The sequence below is a fragment of the Dicentrarchus labrax genome, unplaced genomic scaffold (assembly GCF_905237075.1).
Source record: "Dicentrarchus labrax unplaced genomic scaffold, dlabrax2021, whole genome shotgun sequence".
NCBI classification, from domain to species: Eukaryota; Metazoa; Chordata; class Actinopteri; family Moronidae; genus Dicentrarchus; species Dicentrarchus labrax.
The window spans coordinates 25,636,658-25,656,115 of NW_026136705.1; the positions used below are offsets into that span (position 1 = coordinate 25,636,658).

Here is a 19,458-nt window from a genome sequence, read left to right on the forward strand (position 1 = left end):
TCTGCACTTTAATGTTTCATCTTCTTTGTTAATCAATTAGTTGCTAGATTTCTTTCATTAGTCAGGTTCCCAGAAGTCAGAAAGGTCGTCATGTAACAGGAGGCTTAAGGTATCATCAAATCCTCTTGAAGTGCTGTTGAGTAAGACTTTTGAGCCATCAACTAAAAATATGCTGTGTAAAGCTTATTTCTTGAAATGCAGCCTTCAAAAAAAGAAGGCTGATGTAACCAAGACCATTACCTGGGAAGCATAACACCGAACAAGAAGAACGTAACCCTGTGAAACTGAGATACCTTTTGAAGTGTAATAACAAAGAAGAGACAAAGACAGAGACTGCCGGAGAGTAGTCTTGTCTCTGGAGTGTGGGTCGCTGGCTTTGATGCATCTCAGAAAATGGATGCTCTTCCACTTGGTGGAGCTGTGTATTTAGATCTTTTTTTTTGTTTTTACCTGGAAATAGTTGTATGGAATCCAGTATTACTTTTCACAGCATTATTCAGCCATGAACACATTGTTTTCATGTTAGCCTTTTGATCTAACCTATCAGCAGCAAGTGACACATCGGTAAAGACAATCACCACAGAAGCATTGTGGTCCAATTAACTGTAAATTGAATAAATAAATATGAGGTAATTAATACAACTTTGACTGATTGGTTCTGTGACGAATATCATTTTTAAAATCAGATTTTAACATTTAAACTTGCAGTTGGAGCAGGTCTGCAAAATTCCACAAAAACTAAGGAGAAGCAATTTATTTCTCAAGGAAGCAAAACATGAGCTGAGATTGCTGATTCAGACAGGTTAACTGAGAGAGCAGGAAGTGATTCCATATCTGTTGGGTTATTTGGTCACACCTCATTATGTCATGAGCGGGTGTGAAGGACCTTGCTCAAGGGTAAGTCAGAAGTAGTAATTATGGAAAGGGATTGCTGATGTTTGTCAGTCTGTCAGTCACAAACTTATGACTTTCAGGTCACAATCATTTCATCTCTAACATTAGCCACCTGATGCCTCATTAGCAGAGCTGTTTGTATGTGTGTGTTTTGTGAGTGATCAAATACCAACATCATCTCATAAAGACCAGAGAGAAAGTATTTATCTGCCTGTTAATTGGTGAAGCAGAACTGTCTTGTTACTTTTTCGTAGTACAGTGATGATATGAGTTTGTTTCCTTCATCACGACACTGTCGATATCACACTCGGTATTGATCAGACCAAAGCAGACGGTGTAATGGATGGATCATAACTGTAGTTAAGTTTAAAAAGTAGAGAAAGTTGTTGGCATTCATGTGATCAAACCTCTGGAAAAGAACTGACATTTTGAGGTCCATCAGAATGGATCTGAGATGGCAGCTGTTATAGTTGCCAGTGACTTCAGAATCAATACTGAATTCAGTACACTTGCTGGTCGGGTTCTGCTACACTTGATGAGGAATCTAATCAGTATTGATTCTGAATGCAAATAATGATTATCTTTATCAAATAATCCACTGAGTGTTCAATTTATGAACTGTTTAATCTATTAAATGTCAAAAAATGTAAAAGGAATGCCCATCACAGGTTCCCAGAGGCCAAAGGGATTCGGTTTATAATTATGAGAAAGAGAAAAGCTGCAAGCTACAAGCTACAAGCTGCTACCTATATACTGTATGTTTCGAGTTTTTATTTGATCATATATTTAAAATATATTACAGTACTCTTTCATATTAAAATTGTAATTTTCTGGAGATTGACTAATCAAGTGCTAGAATTAGGCCAGTGGCAGTGGCATGTTAGATTTCTGTCCAACTGTTGTCTCAGTGCCACCGTTTTATAATGAACGTAAGGGTTGGGGAGGATAGGCCTATTTTCTTCTCAAACAAGCTGCAAGAGGAGGCAATAGTGAGGGGGATGTGTGAGGTGGGATATGTGGTGTAGCTAAGTCGTAAAACTTGCTAGATTTGTGCTTGCACCTCCAAAATACCCATGGCTGATTAATTGGAATCATCCAATAATCAGCTATTCATTTCAGCAGACTGCTGATTATAACATGCTGTTGTTGGACAGACTACTATTCAGGTCGTGTATGACTGGGCAAACTGTAGGATTTCACTTCAACCAATCACATCAGCAGGTTATTTCACTGATGAGCTCATCCCGTCTGTTTGAAGGTGAGTTAATCAGTGATAGAGCTATTTCTTGGAGTGAAATCCTGCTAACTCTAAGTCCTGCACAGCACATGATTGTCTATACAGGTCCTCCTATCAGTGCACAAGACCAGATTGATTTCTATTGATAACACCCAACAGTATGAGTTGGATCCAAAGACCTTGATGAGCTGCACTTAAGAAATCAAACTGTGGCAGACATAGAAGTTCATAGAACAAATGGCACTAGTAGTCTGTGGATTGCAGAAAATCTGTTGTCTTGTAACAGCTAAAACATGTAGCCATCCAGTTGTTATGACAACTCAGATGCGATGGATGGATCATTACTGTAGTTGCGTTTAAAATGCTTAACAAAGTTTGATGTGTTTTAAGAGCTTGAACTTCTCTGGAACACATAAGCCTACGACTTTGTTTTAAAAATGTCTGCAGTCAGCCCCTTGAAGTATACCAGACCCACTTAGATATACTCTTACTCAAACAAAGTAATGTGGACTCATCTTTCACAAACAATCACAGCACAAGTTATATCACTTTTGGAAAACAAAAAAGTGCAAAGAAGAGAACATTTCTGGCACTGATGTGAACAAAAAATTGAGGATCATCAGATTGGATCTCTGAGATGGCAGCTGTTACAGGTGACTTTAGAATCAATACTGAATCCTGTACACTTGCTGCTAGACTTAAGCACAACATTTTACAGTAATAAGCACTGGGCTTGTAAACAGTGGGCTTATTAATCCAGCACAACTGTTTCTTCTCTGTCCTTTTTAACTGTCTGATGACTTCCACTCCAACCAATCACATCAGCAGGTGATTTAATTGACAAATCCCTTCCGTCTGTTTGAAGGTGTGCCAATCAGGGATGGAGTCGTTTGTTGGAGTGCTAACTCTCAGTCCTACATAGCATGTGATTGTCTATACGGGTCATCCTATGAGTGCACAAGACCAACATGATTTCTATTGATGACATCCAACAGTATTAGTGGGACCTCAATGAGCTGCCCTCAAGAAATCTAACTGTGGAAGGCACAAAAGTTCTTAAAACAAACAACACTATCAAAATAGACCTTTTGAAATTTTGATACGTAACGGTAGGGTTAACACAAGTGTTGGCAATGATACAATCCATTCAGGACAAACAGAGTCAGGGTACTCTTAATTAGTGCCATTGGTAACAACTGATTACTACTACTGCTATTTCATGTCAGAACGACTGCTGTAAAAAAGAATGGAATGTTGCCACTGCAAGCAAAATAAGCAGTTGTCTTTGAACAGCTAAAACCATGAGTTTTAATTCAATATGTGCTACATTAGTGCTTTATTGAGATCTGAAATGATGAACACCCTATGCCAAATCGGAATTGTGGCATGGCATAACACCCTAATATATAATGGGAAATTTGTTTTTCAAAAGCACTTATGAACCAGAAGGGTAATTTTCACAGCAAATATGTGGGAATAAACTTTATTTGTTTTCTCTCAGCTTTTCAAGGTATTTGACTGGTTGATTGCAATGATTGAGGAAGACCATACATCCATACTTGGAATATTTGGAATAAATATTCCCAATATATCTCCATGTATATAGGAATATTTGGCTTCCTGATCGCTGCAGCGATTATGTGCTTGGTTTCAGCACATTTCACTGGTAATGTGTACTGCATTTGAAGTCTTGCCATGAGACAAATTATTGGAATGGATTTCTGTTTGAATATATTTTTTTGCTAAATATGCATGTAACAATTTAATTCTGGTCATACTAGTGCCCCTATGTTTCTCTGTTATTTTAATTTAATGTGTAATGTAGGGGGTCTGTATTATGACTTGATAATTGTGTTCTGGAAATTATGTCTTGCTGTAACTAAATTTTCACATTATTTTGACTTAAACTTTTTGTAGGCAATTAGAGTACAATTACCGATCAGCCTAATTGACATGATACACAGCAGTAGAAAATGTACAAATCTAAATTTTGTTTATTTCAATCTTTCTTTCATTAAAACCCCCTGATTGTTCGTTCTTGGGCATTAAACAGCAGGACAAAAATGAAATACTTTCACAGTGACATTCAAATATCTTTCAGCTAGAAAGTTGCCAGACCATTCTTTGTCACTTCCATATGTTTATGTGTTTTTATCTCTTCATGTTTTGTAATTATGCATTTTGTTGGACGCTTTGCAGCAAGCTAATTTTCCCATTAGGGACTATAAAATCTTGAAGTTGAGCTTTATTTGTCATCCCCTGAGCACTAAATTCATGAAGTTAGCAGACTCTGCCTCAAATGTAATTAGTGTCTTCGACTGTAACTCCATTTCACACTTCCGAAAATGCACTGCATGCCTATTGTCCCGCTCTCATTATTCCTTTCATTTTGGTAAAATGAATTGCACGTGAACTGTGAAACCAGCCTGCTGATGGTCTCGGGTCGACTTTTTTTTCTCTCTCTGTCTCCCTCACGGCTTTCTGCTATCTCTCTCTCTGTTGACCTTTCTGTAAAGGCTGCTGGAGGTATTGAGGTTTAATTGTCCCCAATGTGAGCCAGTAACTCCGATCTCATCAACAGCATGAGATTTAATGCTGCCAGCAGCCAATTCTGCATTCTATTGGCTAGTGGCAAGAATGGGCTGTTTGGATGCAACTTAGGACTAATTCATGGAGGAGGAAGCTGGACCTGAATGAGGAAAACTGTTGGAGGCTTGACCCTGGCTGATTGTCTATTTTTTAATCTGGTTCACTTAAAAGTGTTCTCACAGCCAAAATTCCACTTTCTTACCACCCAGATCTGTTGTTGTTGTTTTGGCAATCATTCCCATGAGTTATGATAATCATTTTCTCACCAAGGTTATTGTGGAGAGCCAGAGTTCAGCTCATTAAAACAATGTTGTTGGCTACTTTTCTGATTTAATTGTTTAGATTGTTTAGATATTAATATCTAAAACCCAAAGACACTTAATTTACAATGCAATAAAAATAAGATAAACAGCAAATTCTCTCTATATAAACGCTGGCACAGTGGGGGTCAAAGACAAGTGAAGACATACAACTCCCAAGTCAAGCCCAATTTAGATTGATTCAAATTATAGGCTATCTCCAGTCAGGAATGATGAGCTGTTATTTTGTGGGATTGAAAAACACCCATACAAAAAGTCCAGGAAATGAATAGGTTAAATGAAATAAAACAATGCACACACTCATAATATCAATAAAATATAAGCAATACTCAGAGGTTCTGTTATAAAGGTAGGTTAAAGAAATTATTTAACAGAAAATGCTATGTTTGACAGCCTGAGCGTCAAAGTCCTCTTTCTTCTTTAACCCAGACTCAGGATCAGTCAGATCAGCTCACAGCTGAGGACAACACAGATAACTGGGGTAACATAACGCCAATAAAGTCAGTAGTATCACAAATACCACAAGTCTATAATATCATAGTGATATTATAGTCTGGCCATCAAGAAGAAGAAATGAAGAAATGCTATAACGGGATAAAGTTCTTTCCTTTTGCTGGAGTCAAAAGCAGTCATCATCATCAGCTGCCTCTTCTTCTCCTCCCACTTCTCCATCATCTCTTTGTTTGACTTCTCCTTACCCACCCATTTTTCCATGACTGAAACTATGAAAAACCTTATCAATGTTGCTCGGAGGAAGACAGGCTGCAATCAGAGGGAAAATTACTGCTTTTTCTCATGTCACTATCACCAACAATCCACTGCAGAGGCAGGGATGTTTATCTACTAAGAGTCTTCAAATGCATTATGACTGAACTGCTATCTGCAAAGGGAAAATGGTTCCATATTGTAGCTTGTCCTTTTTTCCCTACACACAAAAATAGATATAATTGCGTAGATTTTCATGAGAAAAAGGCATGCATTCAAAAAAGCTAGAGAATTCAAAGCCCTACAGTTTGGAAAAAGGCCGGCTCCTGAAAGTCATCAGTCAATACCTGAAAATACATCTTATCCTCAAAGGACTTGAGATGACTGACCACTTGCTGCCCATTAAATGAGAATAGCAGTGAAATTTCATTCGATTGAGGAATTTCTTATTGAGCTTTGATCTGTGTTTTTTCTATTGTTTTTTACAATTTAAAGCAAGTTTTTAAGCCTCATTTTTGAACAGGACTAGTATAGTTGTTGTGTTTCCTCTTTGCCCAAGCCTCCTTCAGGAAGATGAAATAAGCAAATTGATGTCCTTAATTATCGATTTCAAGGTAATACTAGGCACTTGCAGGGGCAAAGTTCCTTTCCACTGCCAAAGAGACCCACAATTCGATTAAAGTGTTATCTCCTTCTTCATTTTGCGTGTTTATGAACACAATTGACTGTCAGTGCAGGGACTCCTTTTGATAGGTCAATGCTAAACAAACCAGAAAGCACTCAGGGTTTCACAATCATATTTTAATAATAGAAAAATGTTTAGACCTTTTTAAAATCTGCATGTGGAGCAGACAAAGGACAGAATATGTTAAAAACAAGTTTTAAAAAAAGGAAACATTCCTAATTTCCATTTCCTAATAAAAATATATTTCCTAATGCCCTGACTATTCACCAGATTGCATTGAAATTAAAACAAAGCGAGCCCTGAATAGTTTGAAGAGAAGGTGGGTGACATGTTGGATGAGTCCAAAAGCACTCCATATTTCTACATTTACTCTCTGCTTTTTTTGTTTCTGAAATCTGAGTGTGAAATGTAGGCTGTATTTACTGCCCACAATGAAATGAAAATAGTAGTGTCCATGGCATGTACACTAACTTCAATCCCAGTATGTCGCATTTGATACGTGTAAAAATGAGTGTGGCCAGACTTTTATAGTTTACTACTCAGAGTGTACATTTCGTAGAAAATACTTACTTACTAAAATACAGGAAGATTTAAGACCATAGACTATAGAGTGAAAAAAACAAACAAACAATGCTAATTTGCTTCCAGCGCACCGTAAACACTTGGACTCAGAGGTTAATGGCTGACTGAAGACTCTTGAGCTGCCACTACACCAGCCCGAATCACTCTGTCCACAAGCACCACAGCTCCGTGTGTGTTTGTGTGTGTGTGTTAGTCTGTGAAAGAAACAGAGACTGACAGAGTTGGCTATGTGTTTTTCTGTGTGTTTGTCTCTATATATAGGTGTCACTCAGATTACAGGACGAGGTAAACATCTCAGGAGGTCTGAGGTCATCTCCCGTGCTGGCTGCATACACTAGGAACCATTTCAAAGCCTCTACTGTTATAGTAGAGTATAGATCATCAAATAAAGGAAAGGTAATGGTCTTATTTCATACAGGCTTTTCCCTCCAAGAGCTCTCGCTATTGAGTTCATCACTACTGACTTAAGTCTGATCATTTTTACCATGTGGGCTGTTACATCATCATTATTCACAGTCCTGTTATGAAGTTTGCTGCCATGTTTTACCAGATGAGTTCAAAGACACTGAGGGTCTGTGAAAGTCAACCAAGAACAATGAACGGATAGTATGCAGAATGTAGTGGAATAACTGACTGTGCCAAGTTTGTCAGATGTGATACACTGGATATACTGATTTTCTACATTTTGATGGAGGCAAAAATCTCAGAGGCAGATCCATACCTGGAAAAATAAAACTATCCACATAGCTAGATATAAAAATATCTCCTTATAGATGAGCTGACCCTTGAACCATGTAAATGCCAAGAATACTGAGAATTCCCAGATCGAAAATATAACCTCACATATTCCATTTCTACAAAAATGACCTTGCCAAATTTCCTGCTAAAATCTGTATTTGTTAAACCAGTAAACATGAATAAACAACATCCGACAGTGAGCATTTTGGAAGATAGTTTGGCTGAAGACAGGAAGGTCAAGTTCCCCCGCTGGGCTCTGAGCGGCAGAGCTGTTGGCACTGCTGGACTCGCTTTTGCTCCTCCTGGGACTCGGGAAACTCTTGGTTCAACGGCCCAGTGTGAAGCTGCTGCAAACTTCCTCCTGTAGGTTTCAGCTCTGTCTCCCAGGAGCAGTGAGCCGTATCACACAGTCACAACAGGTCACTTCACTTCGCTTCAAGTACAGGCTCCAGTGGGGATACCAGGTACGGAAGATGGAAAGTGCTTTGTATTTTTTTATCCCATCCCATCTTGCATTAATCTCTCCCTGGCTGCAGAGACCAGGCAGACCATCCCTGGTTGTAACCTGATTGTGTGTCCTGTTAAAGTGCTCTGCTCAACTCTTATCTGTCACTGTAATGGTGTTGTAAGTCAACCAAGTGCTGGAAAGAGTTTTTCATATGTACAGTGTACACAGTATGATAGGTGAAAGTCTCTAAAATTACATTAATTTATTTTACTACATCTGCCCTAGTAGGTCAACATTTGCTTAATTTTTTAAAAAGCTTTTTGTGATTAAAATGATCTGATTTCCACATCTAATTTATACAAAGGTTTTGAGTCAAAGTTTGAGACATCTGTTAACACTCAGACAGTATTTCTGATTAACAGGACTGAAAGCATATGAATAAATTTACCAGTTGTGCTTCAGGCAAAGAGTTGTGGTGGTCTCAGCAGAATACTTTGATTACATAAGAGTCTGTCCTGCCTTGGCTTCTGTTGAACTGAAGACATACCTCTTTCTATTCCTATTCTATAAGTATCATCCATCTGTTGTTTGTACTGTAAATCTATACTCATATACTTATGTTTTAATTGTCACATTTGTCCCTTAAAACTTATTAAGCCACATGTGACAAAACATACTGACATCTGTTGCACATCTCATCTATTGTTTGTTACATTGTTCTTCCATCATATGGACATCTCAGTTCATCATCAGTTTTGATGCCTCTAATTTCTGCTCCCCAGACATCATCATGGGGATTTTTGCTTTGAGAGCACACTGTTCAGCAGCTTTGTGGAGAACACAGCTTGGAATATAAATACAAAAGTGCTATTGATTAGGCTGGCGTTCCATACAAAAGTGAGTATATTTGCATTTTAAGTTATATTTGTATGGCCTGATTTTGAAGTTGTTACTTCTTTTCTCTATGATTTTCACAAGTTTTTAACGCTCAAAGTCCAATCCTGTCTCCAAGAGGTTATGGTTGTATATCACTAAATTGTTATATTCTGAGACAACACAGTCTCAAAGATGGTAATTTCAGTTAAAAGTTTATAAACAAATCTTGTGTTTCAAGTCACTGCTGACTTTGCAAGTATACAAGCCAGTCCCTATAAATAAAATTAAATATGGAAAACAAATGAAATATGTCCTTTGTGAACATTTTACTGATACTGATTTGTTAATTAACATTTTTAATATGTTAAAAGAAAATGTAATTGGGTCAGCATTTGCTGTTGCAAATTAATAATGTTGGCCAAAGGTGTGTACTCTGTAAATATTTTGTTAAATTTATCTTAGTAGTATTTATGTCATGCTAACAGCAGTGATTTATTTTACCAGAACTTTGGGTTGTGATTTATCAACCATTTTGTTTTCAAAAGGAAGCAGATTGAAACTCCACCTCCCAAAAAAAAACCAAGTGGAACCAGCCCTTTGTGTTTTCTAATCAAGGTTTGGATAGAGAGCAGATAAGTTCAGCTAATTAAATGGAACGCTGACACTCAAATGTTAACAGCACTGAAGTCTCACCATTAGATCAGCTCCCTCTTCCCCACAGGCCGCTTTTCTGGCTGCTGAGCAGGCCTGGTTCACTGGAGTGGAAGGACCCGGAAGAGAGGGCAGCCGATACATCACCCTCTCCCCCTCCCTGTTACTCATTACCACACAGACCACAGACTCTGGACCGCCATGTACATGTGCTGCAGCCACTTTAATCTGTCTCAATCTGAGAGCCCTCGGCTGTCTCTGCTTTCACAACGAGCCTATTTAACATGATGGGAAGCTGGAAAAGCAGCTGAATGAACTGTAGATCTCTGGAGAGGCAAGGAGTAACATGCTCCCACACACAGTCTCAAAAGCAGAATACACACTCATACACACCTGCACGACAAACAGCAGATATGCAAGTACACACACAGACACACATGCACCTACACACTAACATAACAGTCCCAAACACACAGATCAAAGTCAGATAGACTTTGCGATTGAAGTTGCAAAATTCTTAGACAAACCTATCATTATATCCCACAGAACCTTCACTTCTTTACCGCGGTTGGAAACCTTCTGCAGACCTTGCATAAGACGATAGCGAATTTATGAGTTTAATATTATACATTGTAGTTATATAGCTACTGCATTGGTTTGCTTTTGCATTTTCTTAAACAAAAGTAATTCAGACCACTCTGGAAACAATGGCGATCAGAGACCAGTGGCCCACAGGGGACACCAGCTAAATTGACACAGTTGTGTTTGGCAGCTTAATGAAAAAAACATGGACAGGGTGGCTGCTCCTAATTAAGCGCAATCCTAATTGGGAGCATTTTAACCCTTCATTTTAAATTAATGGGAATTCTATTAGCTTTTAATGACTTTTCTGCCCTGAGCTCTCTTAGTTTCTGACTCTGACAATAATGCCCAACTGAAGACTCCTACTGTTATTGCTTCAGTCTTAAGATCTTCACTTAACTTACGATATAAATGTTCAGCGTTACACTCAGTCTGCCATATGTTGGAGCTGTTATATGAAGAAAGGGATGTGTGGGCTACCAGTGTCATGGAAAGGCAACTGTTTCTTACAGCATGAATGTACTATAATTGGTTATTTAACTGAAGTGAAAGTGTTTTTATTAAAACAAAGACATTTCAAAGTGTACTGTTCTTTACCTGCATCATTATCACTGCTCTGAGTCTTAATGAAAAACATGTTTAGCAAACAAAACAGCATTAAAAAAAAAGATTAATTATACACTGGCATATATACAGTGTGTATTTGCCTCCGATTCATAAGGCCACAACAACTTAAACTTAAATAAAAACATAGATAAACACCTTTAAACATTGTTGAATGATCCACATGACTTGAGCTCAAATGATTCAGACACCCAAAAGTGAGCCTTTAGAGTTAGCAGCATTGATAATTATGAGTAAGAGAATCTCTATTTCTCACTCAGATGTAATAATACAATTCTTCTAGCATGTTCAACCATTTTCGTACATTCAGGATTCTGTCCTCAATCATATACATATGTAATTTTGCCCATGGCAACCTTTGCCTGTGCACTGTCAAATCTTTTGTCATCTATAGATAGATAAATAGATAGATATATAAATAAAATATAAGTCAGGTGCATATGAATATGTCTGTGTGTTTGTGTGTGTGTCACAGCACTAATCACACTTCATATCTAAACTTTTACATGTACATGAGTGCATTAGTACATGTATCTCCCTTACAGTTTGTGTGTACAAGATTTAATCACACAGAAACATTTTGCATTTACAAGCACATCCATATCAGTGTATTTGTACAGGTGCTTGTTTATGTGCTTCTGTGTGTGCTACACACACAATGAGTCACACACTATATCAACTGATAAGCTGTTGACCCGTGCTAATGCAGGTTTTGGAAGAGCCATTTGTAGAGCAGGGAGCTCTCAAGTTGGACTTGACACACATTTTCATAATAGCTCAGAATACAAGTGGAGAGCACGGCCCGGATGGAGAAAATGCTACGCTGTAAAATGTGTGAACACGTCTGTTTCTGGTTTAATAACCTGCAGCGGCATAAAGAGGATTTGATCATTTGACACACTGCTGCTCTTATTTCCACAAAAGGGATTATGTTTGTATTTGTGGTTATTTGGGACCTGGGAGAAATGTGGAATCCTTTAGAGGAGACTCAGTAATGCGAACATAGAACTTTGGTCTACAATAGTAACAGCAAATTAATGCTAAATATGCAACAAGTAACTTTTTTTTTTAAAACCCAACAGGTAAATTTAGCCTGGGTTCCGGCACACTTCCATCTGCATATTGTGGGTCTAAAAAACAGACATGTGATGTTGGTTTTACGCCTTGGGATGGGTTTGGGCTGCAACATGTTGTTATAGTTGTTTTGTTATTAGGGACTACATTACCAAACTAGAACTTGGTATACTGTTTTAAGGCATGTTCCAGAAACCACTGGAAAACTGTGCTCCCTTTGATCAACTAGTGGCTCAACAGGTTACTAAATTTTATGGTTGTCCTACAAAAAAAAAGGAGGCTGAATGAGATGTGAAAAATCCCAAAGACTGTCTTTTAAAAAAAGCTAAAAACATGGATCTGTACATCCAAAATTTTCATCCCACTTGGCAGCAGATGTCAGAGGGATTTAATGTTTTGCTGATAAAGATTTAAGTTGGATGGATGTGTGGTAATGTGAAATTCACATTAATATTTTAAAATTCATACTGCAGATTTGTAAAAGTTTCACACATAGACACTGAGATTGCTGTGAGATTTACAAACTACAGGTTAATGCTAGTTCAAGTGCTTTTTATGGCACATGTACATTGTCAAACACACCGTATAATTCCTAGATTCATACCCTCCCACACACACAAACACCCCTCTCCCTTATGTCCACTGCTTGTCCATACTCATTATTTACACTTGGGTCTGTAATTGCAGTTGATATAAATATATTTCATCTCTTCATACTCTAAACTCCCACTTCCAGCCTTCCTCCTCCACATCCTAGCAGTTTAGCTGCTTGGATTTCTTACCCTCATTAAGAATATTGTTTCAGCTGGCAGGTGTCTGGATTTGCCACAGTCGTAGAATTAATTCAGGAGATAACAAAACATCCTAGACAGACTTTACTGCTGTGCTGGGTGTGGCATTCTGAAAATAAAAATACCAACTTCTAACACAGGTGCTCAGGTTTGGAACCACATAACTAGTTTTGTACATGTGTCATTTCTTGGTTTGCTTTGACTTTGATTTCGTCCCTTTCAAACTTATCCTCCACATTTCAAATGTTTTTCTCATTCTATAATCTGCAGGCAGACACATTAAAAACATTCTAACACTCCAAGTGCAGCATTCTGTCAAAACATAGAGCTCAGCACCCAAGAAACTGCTCTCTGATTTATGTAGATCTCATATTAAAGCCCCGCTGTGAAGCAGGCCTCATGTATTATTCACAGCAACGGCCACGTGTGTGTATTCGTATGTATGTGCTCAGCCTTGTCTTCGAGAAATTACATCTATATACAAGTAATTTGCAAAGGCAAATGCCGACCGTATTTGCTTATCTATTAAAATAACAAGAAAATCTTGTTAATTAACATACCTGGCATGTTGCAAAAATACACTGAATGTATCAATGTTCTGAGAATATATAATAAAAAATAATAAAAATCAGCAATGAATGTTCATTAACATTTGACGAAAATCACAATCTCTCTCAAAGCTTTAACCAAAATGCTTTTGCTGCATAAACCTAGTGCTAGTTATGTTTTCAGATTACAGCCACAGCCCCTCAAAATGTATTTGCATGTCCCTGTGACGACTGACAGGGACAGTAAGAAATAATAACACTGAAACTAGGCAGTTCCTCTCACAGGGTTTTGGAAAAACGGCAGTACTGCAGACATCAGTGCAGGATGGAATCACTCAATCATGAATACAGCATCTTTATTATTGTTCACATATTGTAACCTAATAATCCATAATACTTGTATAGATATAAATGCTTATTTTGCTTTTTTATTGCTCATTAATTGACTGATTAAACTGACTGTATCCCCAGTTCATAAAGTTTCAAACACCTGGGGCCAGATGGATAAAAACAATCCAATTTCACTGATTTTCTGATGATTGGGAGAGGGAGCGGGTGGTAGCTCAGTCAGTAGAAACTTGCTTTGGGAACCTGAGGGTGGCCAGTTAAAGTCCAGCTTGGACCAGCTTGGAGTGTGTATTGGTAGCTGCCAGTTCACCTCCTGGGCAATGCCAAGGTGCAAGGCATCGAAACCCTAACTGCTAAAGCGACAACTATGTGGAAGCCCCGTCACTCTGACATATCTTCAAATAAGGCATGTGTAGGTATGTGTCAGCATGTGTGTGTATTTTGGGGCTATGTATGTGGGATGAAAAATACCAACAGTCTAAATTTAATTTTCATGAATAATCTTTGTTTTTTCTCCAGTTCATCAACACAAACACACACATTGAGATCATTCTGCAAATAAAAGGGACAAGGGTGACTTACTATGGTGAAGTTCATGACCTTAAGGATCCAGATAGTTAGTGCCAAGTTGATCAGGATCAGGATCATCAGCAGCAGGACGAAGAAGTAAAGGCAGCGTTTCCTCCAGCCGTATATTCCCACTTTGTACACTTGGGGTTTCTCTGAACTCTGGACATTGTTCCTATGAGTGCACTGTTCTTGGGTCATCTAAGGGAGACAGAGAGAAAGAAGAAATGATTATGGATCACATCTTGATCACTGGCACATTTGCAGCCTGGTTTGCACGTTATTTACTTATACAGCTCTTTTTGGGCGATTGGGCAATTATGAACTGCTGTGCTTTGTGTGTGAATCACCACACAGGCTATTGTTTCATCTGTGATTTCACAGTTGTAGTGAGTGCTACAGGACATTTGCATTTAGTTAAAAGTGGATTTTTAGCTTTTTTGCCACTTGTTGGCTGTAAACACAACACTGACATATTGCCATATATAACGCAGTAATGGCGAATATGTGCAAAGTTTCCTACTTAAACATGCAGTAGAGACAAAGCAAAATTATATTTTTTTTGAACCGCAACAACTGAAAGTGCGATATTAATTCCTTTTTTAGCTCCTCTTTGGTCTCCATCATCTCCTGAGAGGAATATCTGGCTCTTTGGCTGCTAAATGTTCCACTGTGTTCACCAGCTAGTTGCTAACTCTGCCTGTTTAATGTTTGGTGCTGGACTCTTTGCTTGTGACTATCATTAACAGCCACAATTTACAGTCTGTCTTTTTCTAGTCTGGCTTTTATGTATTCAGTGAATATAGATGCCCATTGGGCTTCCATGGTAGAGCCATCCATGATTGCTTTGAGATTTGTGATGCAGCTGTACAGACTCTGTAGAAAATGACCTTAAGGTAAGAGATGGGGCACATTTGAACATTAGTACAAATAACATGCCATAAACATTTCCTTCACATACTCAAATACTGACCAGCCACTCAGTTTGGGCACGATGAAAGACAGTTTAGTTAGCAATTGCATTGATTGATTGCCCGATAAGTGGTCTATAACTCCATTATTCCCCCTCTGCCCCATTGATGTGCTGATAGTGCCGATTAATGATGATTCTAATTGTCTGCCTGTGAAGACGAGGAGGCATTGTTCACTTCAAGCGCCATAATAATGGCCTAATAACTCTGTGGAAAAATACAATTTACTGTCGGCCGTGCTTTGGAGTGCGCGCCTCAGACCACCAAAGCCAATCGTTTTTGACAACCACGCACATTTCCTGCTAACTGAAACAAATGGCACAAGACAGGGCCCTGGTAAGAAAGTGCTGAAAGCTACAGAGGAGACTCCAAAGCACCAGTCAGCAAAAACAGGGAAATCTCATTGTGTACGGTTGGATTTTCATTTTTGTTTGATGGGAGATGCAGAGAGATGAAGAGGCATATATGTGTGATGTCTAAGCTGATAGAAAAGAGGGTTGTGAGAGTAAACAAAGCTAAAAAAGGCACAAAACGTTAATCTAAATTAAGACTGTTCTCACCAACTTCAACTGTATCAGTGCTTTTTCCAAAGATAACTTTAATCTAGACAAAAAAAGCCCCTACATTTCATTAGGGTCGCCTAGAGGCTGCAATATTTATTACGCTCTGAAGTGCGTACATCTTAAACCGAACCAACAGTGACTTTGCCAGAGCCTTGTCAGTTTTAGTCCTAAAAATGTAAAGTTTTTGTGGCAATGTTTCTGTTTCTGTTGTTCAGGCTCTGGTGAGGCTCTCTCTTTTCTTTTTTTTTTCTCGCCTTTAAAGCTCTGATTGGCTCACATGTTTTTTTTTCAACCAGGGAAGCAGCCATGAATGTACAAAACCTCTTTTAATAAAACTTTTTAGAATCGCTCTCACCATAGAGGTATCTAGGTTTGATCTCACAGTTTAACTGCAGTGCCTGATCACTCAGTATGTGTGTTTGATTCAGACTTATTCAAATACAAACACAAATACAATGACAAACAGCTGTATCAGCCAAAAGTAAGTCAGCCTGTTTGATCAGCTCTTTGGCAAAATCCAGAGAACTGCAGCCTGTGAGTGGGGATTAATAACGCACTTGATCCTGCCTCACACTTTCTTTTATGCAAGCACCTGCCACAGCTCAGGCCTTCCAAATGTTGCTGTGAGTCATGGCAGACAGACTGTGCTCACCATGGAACAAACCGCTGTCCTGTCCAATCACCCGTTTGAACAGGATCCAGTTCAGCTGACAGGGCTACTGTGACATTTGTTTACACCAATAAGTTTGATTATGAAAAACCACACACAAGATACGAACGCTGATGGGCAGGTTTTCCATTTCCTTTCTCTAGATTTGTTTTTTTTCCCTTTTATTTCTTCTCGTCTGGTGTGACAGGCTTAGATAAACTGACCCTGAAACTGATATGAAACAAAAATTTAAAAATGAAACAGATCATGTCAGTAAAATTTGGCATGCCGATGGCAGCAAGAAAAAAGAAAAAGACATGCAACATGAAAGTTCTGAGAAGAGTTTGGAGAACAGCAAATCCCTAAAATCCCAAAAGAAAAGTGAGGATATATAGAACATCTAATTCCCCATCAAATCCTTGGCCCAGTGAATATGTTGAAACTGAGAGGCATTTTGTATTTTTTATTAATTTATTATTATTAAACAATGTTACACTTACTGACACGGCCTTGTAAAGAGCTGCTGAAAAATCAAGATCTGCCTTTTTTCTCCAGGTTTTCGCCTGTTTACTAGAAAAGCTTAATTACTGTAAATTTCCAACATCTGTAGTTAGATTTTATGGCAACATTACATGACCGATGAAAGGAATGAAGTCAAATGAGCTACAGTCGGTATTTTCAGAAATAAGGTCACTGTGTTATAAAAATGGCATTTATTTAAAATAGATGAATAAGTGCTTTTGTGTAGCCCTAAAAAAATCTGAATTTTTTTTAATAAAAAATGTCCTTGAGGAGAGGAAAAAGAACAAAGCTAGAATAAATAAATAAAAATAAAAGACAGAATACTGCAGAAGCTGCCAAGCGTCTCCAGGTGTTGTGAAGACGACAGAATCAGCAGCTTGGCAGGAGAGCAGTGCTCACATTGACACCAGCATTAGTGTCACCTGCTCACAAGTAAGATGGAGAAGTGTGTATATGTGTGTGTTCATGCGTTCATGTGTAATTGTGTTACTTCTAAGGTAAGTTTTTACTTTGACGCAGTTTGGTAGTACTATATTTGATAGAAACTTTACTATAAATCCCCCCTCCAGTAAGTGTTTGCGTGTGTATGACTGTTAGCTTGAGTATCCTGCACTCCTTCGGAGAGCTAAAAAAATGCCATACGTCACTAAGATACAGTTAAATCCATGAACGATGAGGCCAGTGATGCTCGGTCAACATCCACAACAGCAATAGTGGAAAGATAAACTAAACTATCATGTTGCTGCACTAAAGAAAACCACTCTGATCTGATACATGGTTTGGTTTAGGAACAAATTGCAATTTTGCCAAATGTAATAACTTAACTTAATTAAGGTCTAGTGTGTAATATTTAGTGGCATTTAGTGGTGTAGTTGCAGATTGCCACTCCGTCGCATCACCCTCCCCTTCCAACCGAAAAGGAGAAACTAAGGTGGCCACGAAAAGCGCAAATACATATGATTTAAACATATAGCATAATTATACATTTGCTAAAATGACTGATGCAGTTGTTTTGGTTTGGTAATAATAAATAAAAGAACTATCATTGTATAAAAAAGTGAATTAATTATATTGGCAATGGCCATTTTTATTCTTTACTGGTTTCAATAATTAGTTACTTAGTGAAGAGTGCACATGGAAGCTATGTTTGCCAATATAATCAATAAACTGTTAGCCCTTATAGTTTATATTAATTAATAGTGTATATATATGTTTGAGAATTTTTTAATAGGTTTTATCATTTCTGAAGCAGTATCTGTGTCCATATTATTAAAACTACATTTATAGGCTCTAGTATACAAACATAAGCTTCTCCATTTTTCTTTGAAGTTGAAAGTAGTCACAGTTCTATGGACTGTAAAACTAATATTCATCATGAGATTGAATCGCCTACTGTAGCTTAATAAACAGACTGTAATCAGAAATCCAAACACAATAACAAATCAATAATAGTTTTCAAAGTTTTATGAACGTCGTCATTGCTTGATTAGTTTCTTATCACCACATGCATACTGTATTATATAGTGGATCTTCTCCCTCACAAAGTGTATCATAATTTAAATAAATGTACTGCAGTAATGAAATATAACTCTCTCCTCTGTGCTTTCTACAGACTCTGCCTCCATGCACAAAGAGTACTGATAGCTTTCCAATAAGCTCTTAGGCTAAAGGCTGACTGAGAAAAGAAAATGGTGCTTGGTTACAAGCTAAATAATGGCCACTCTCATAAGAGTGGAGGTGTGTGTGTGTTAAGAAAGCAGAGTTGAAGAGCCAGGGAGGAAGAAAATAAGTGGCAAATTGGAGGCAAATCAAATCATCGGCCTTTGAGTCTTTTTCCCTCCACTGCTGGTGTCCAACGGTGCCTCTCATTCAGCCAACTATTCATTCAGAGAGCCTGAAGAAAACCCAATGGTCCAAAAACAAAGTCTGTCTCTGATTAGAGAGAGAAATGAGGTTTTACAAAATGTTATTGGTTATTCCTGCTGCCAAATAGCCAGGCAGCTCCCCATTAGGACTTATATAGACAACATGTGGATCGGTACCAGGACCCGGGGGCTGCTGCCAATGGATACGCCATTACTGGGGCTCGCACGCCTCCAAATGTATGAATATACAAAATGGCCGACAGCCAGAGGCAGTTTATTGGCTGTTGCAATGTGTGTGAAATGGGCAAGTGGAGAAATGTGATTGGCTGACTCAGAAGTTACTAAACAATTCACTGACTGTTGGTTTAGGGTGATTGAACATAATCTTCAGTGGCTAATGTTAGAGGCAGAACCTATTACACGCTTTAGGGTTTATTTGGAAGTACTGCACAAAAAGTATGTTTGTCTCCTCCATACATGACTGTGCCTCTTTTCAGCAAGAAAATATGTGTGTTGTTCTTACATGTGTTGGTTTTCTTTATTGTATTGTGCACCCACCTTGGCCATTAACCAGGACTGAAGTGATCCAGTAAATACTGTCCTGAATTGCTCCCCACCACCCTCCCCAT

The 19,458-nt window shown here is 38.3% G+C and overlaps 1 protein-coding gene across 3 annotated transcripts in view; it reads right to left on the minus strand.

The window, feature by feature from the left end:
• sgcd (sarcoglycan, delta (dystrophin-associated glycoprotein)) overlaps positions 1-19,458 on the minus strand; it is a 280,526-nt gene that overhangs the window by 95,554 nt on the left and 165,514 nt on the right. For all 3 annotated transcript variants that reach the window (XM_051399910.1, XM_051399911.1, XM_051399909.1), the window contains one exon: positions 14,275-14,460. In XM_051399910.1, the coding sequence (XP_051255870.1) occupies positions 14,275-14,460 (186 nt within the window). The remainder of the gene's footprint in view (positions 1-14,274; positions 14,461-19,458) is intronic.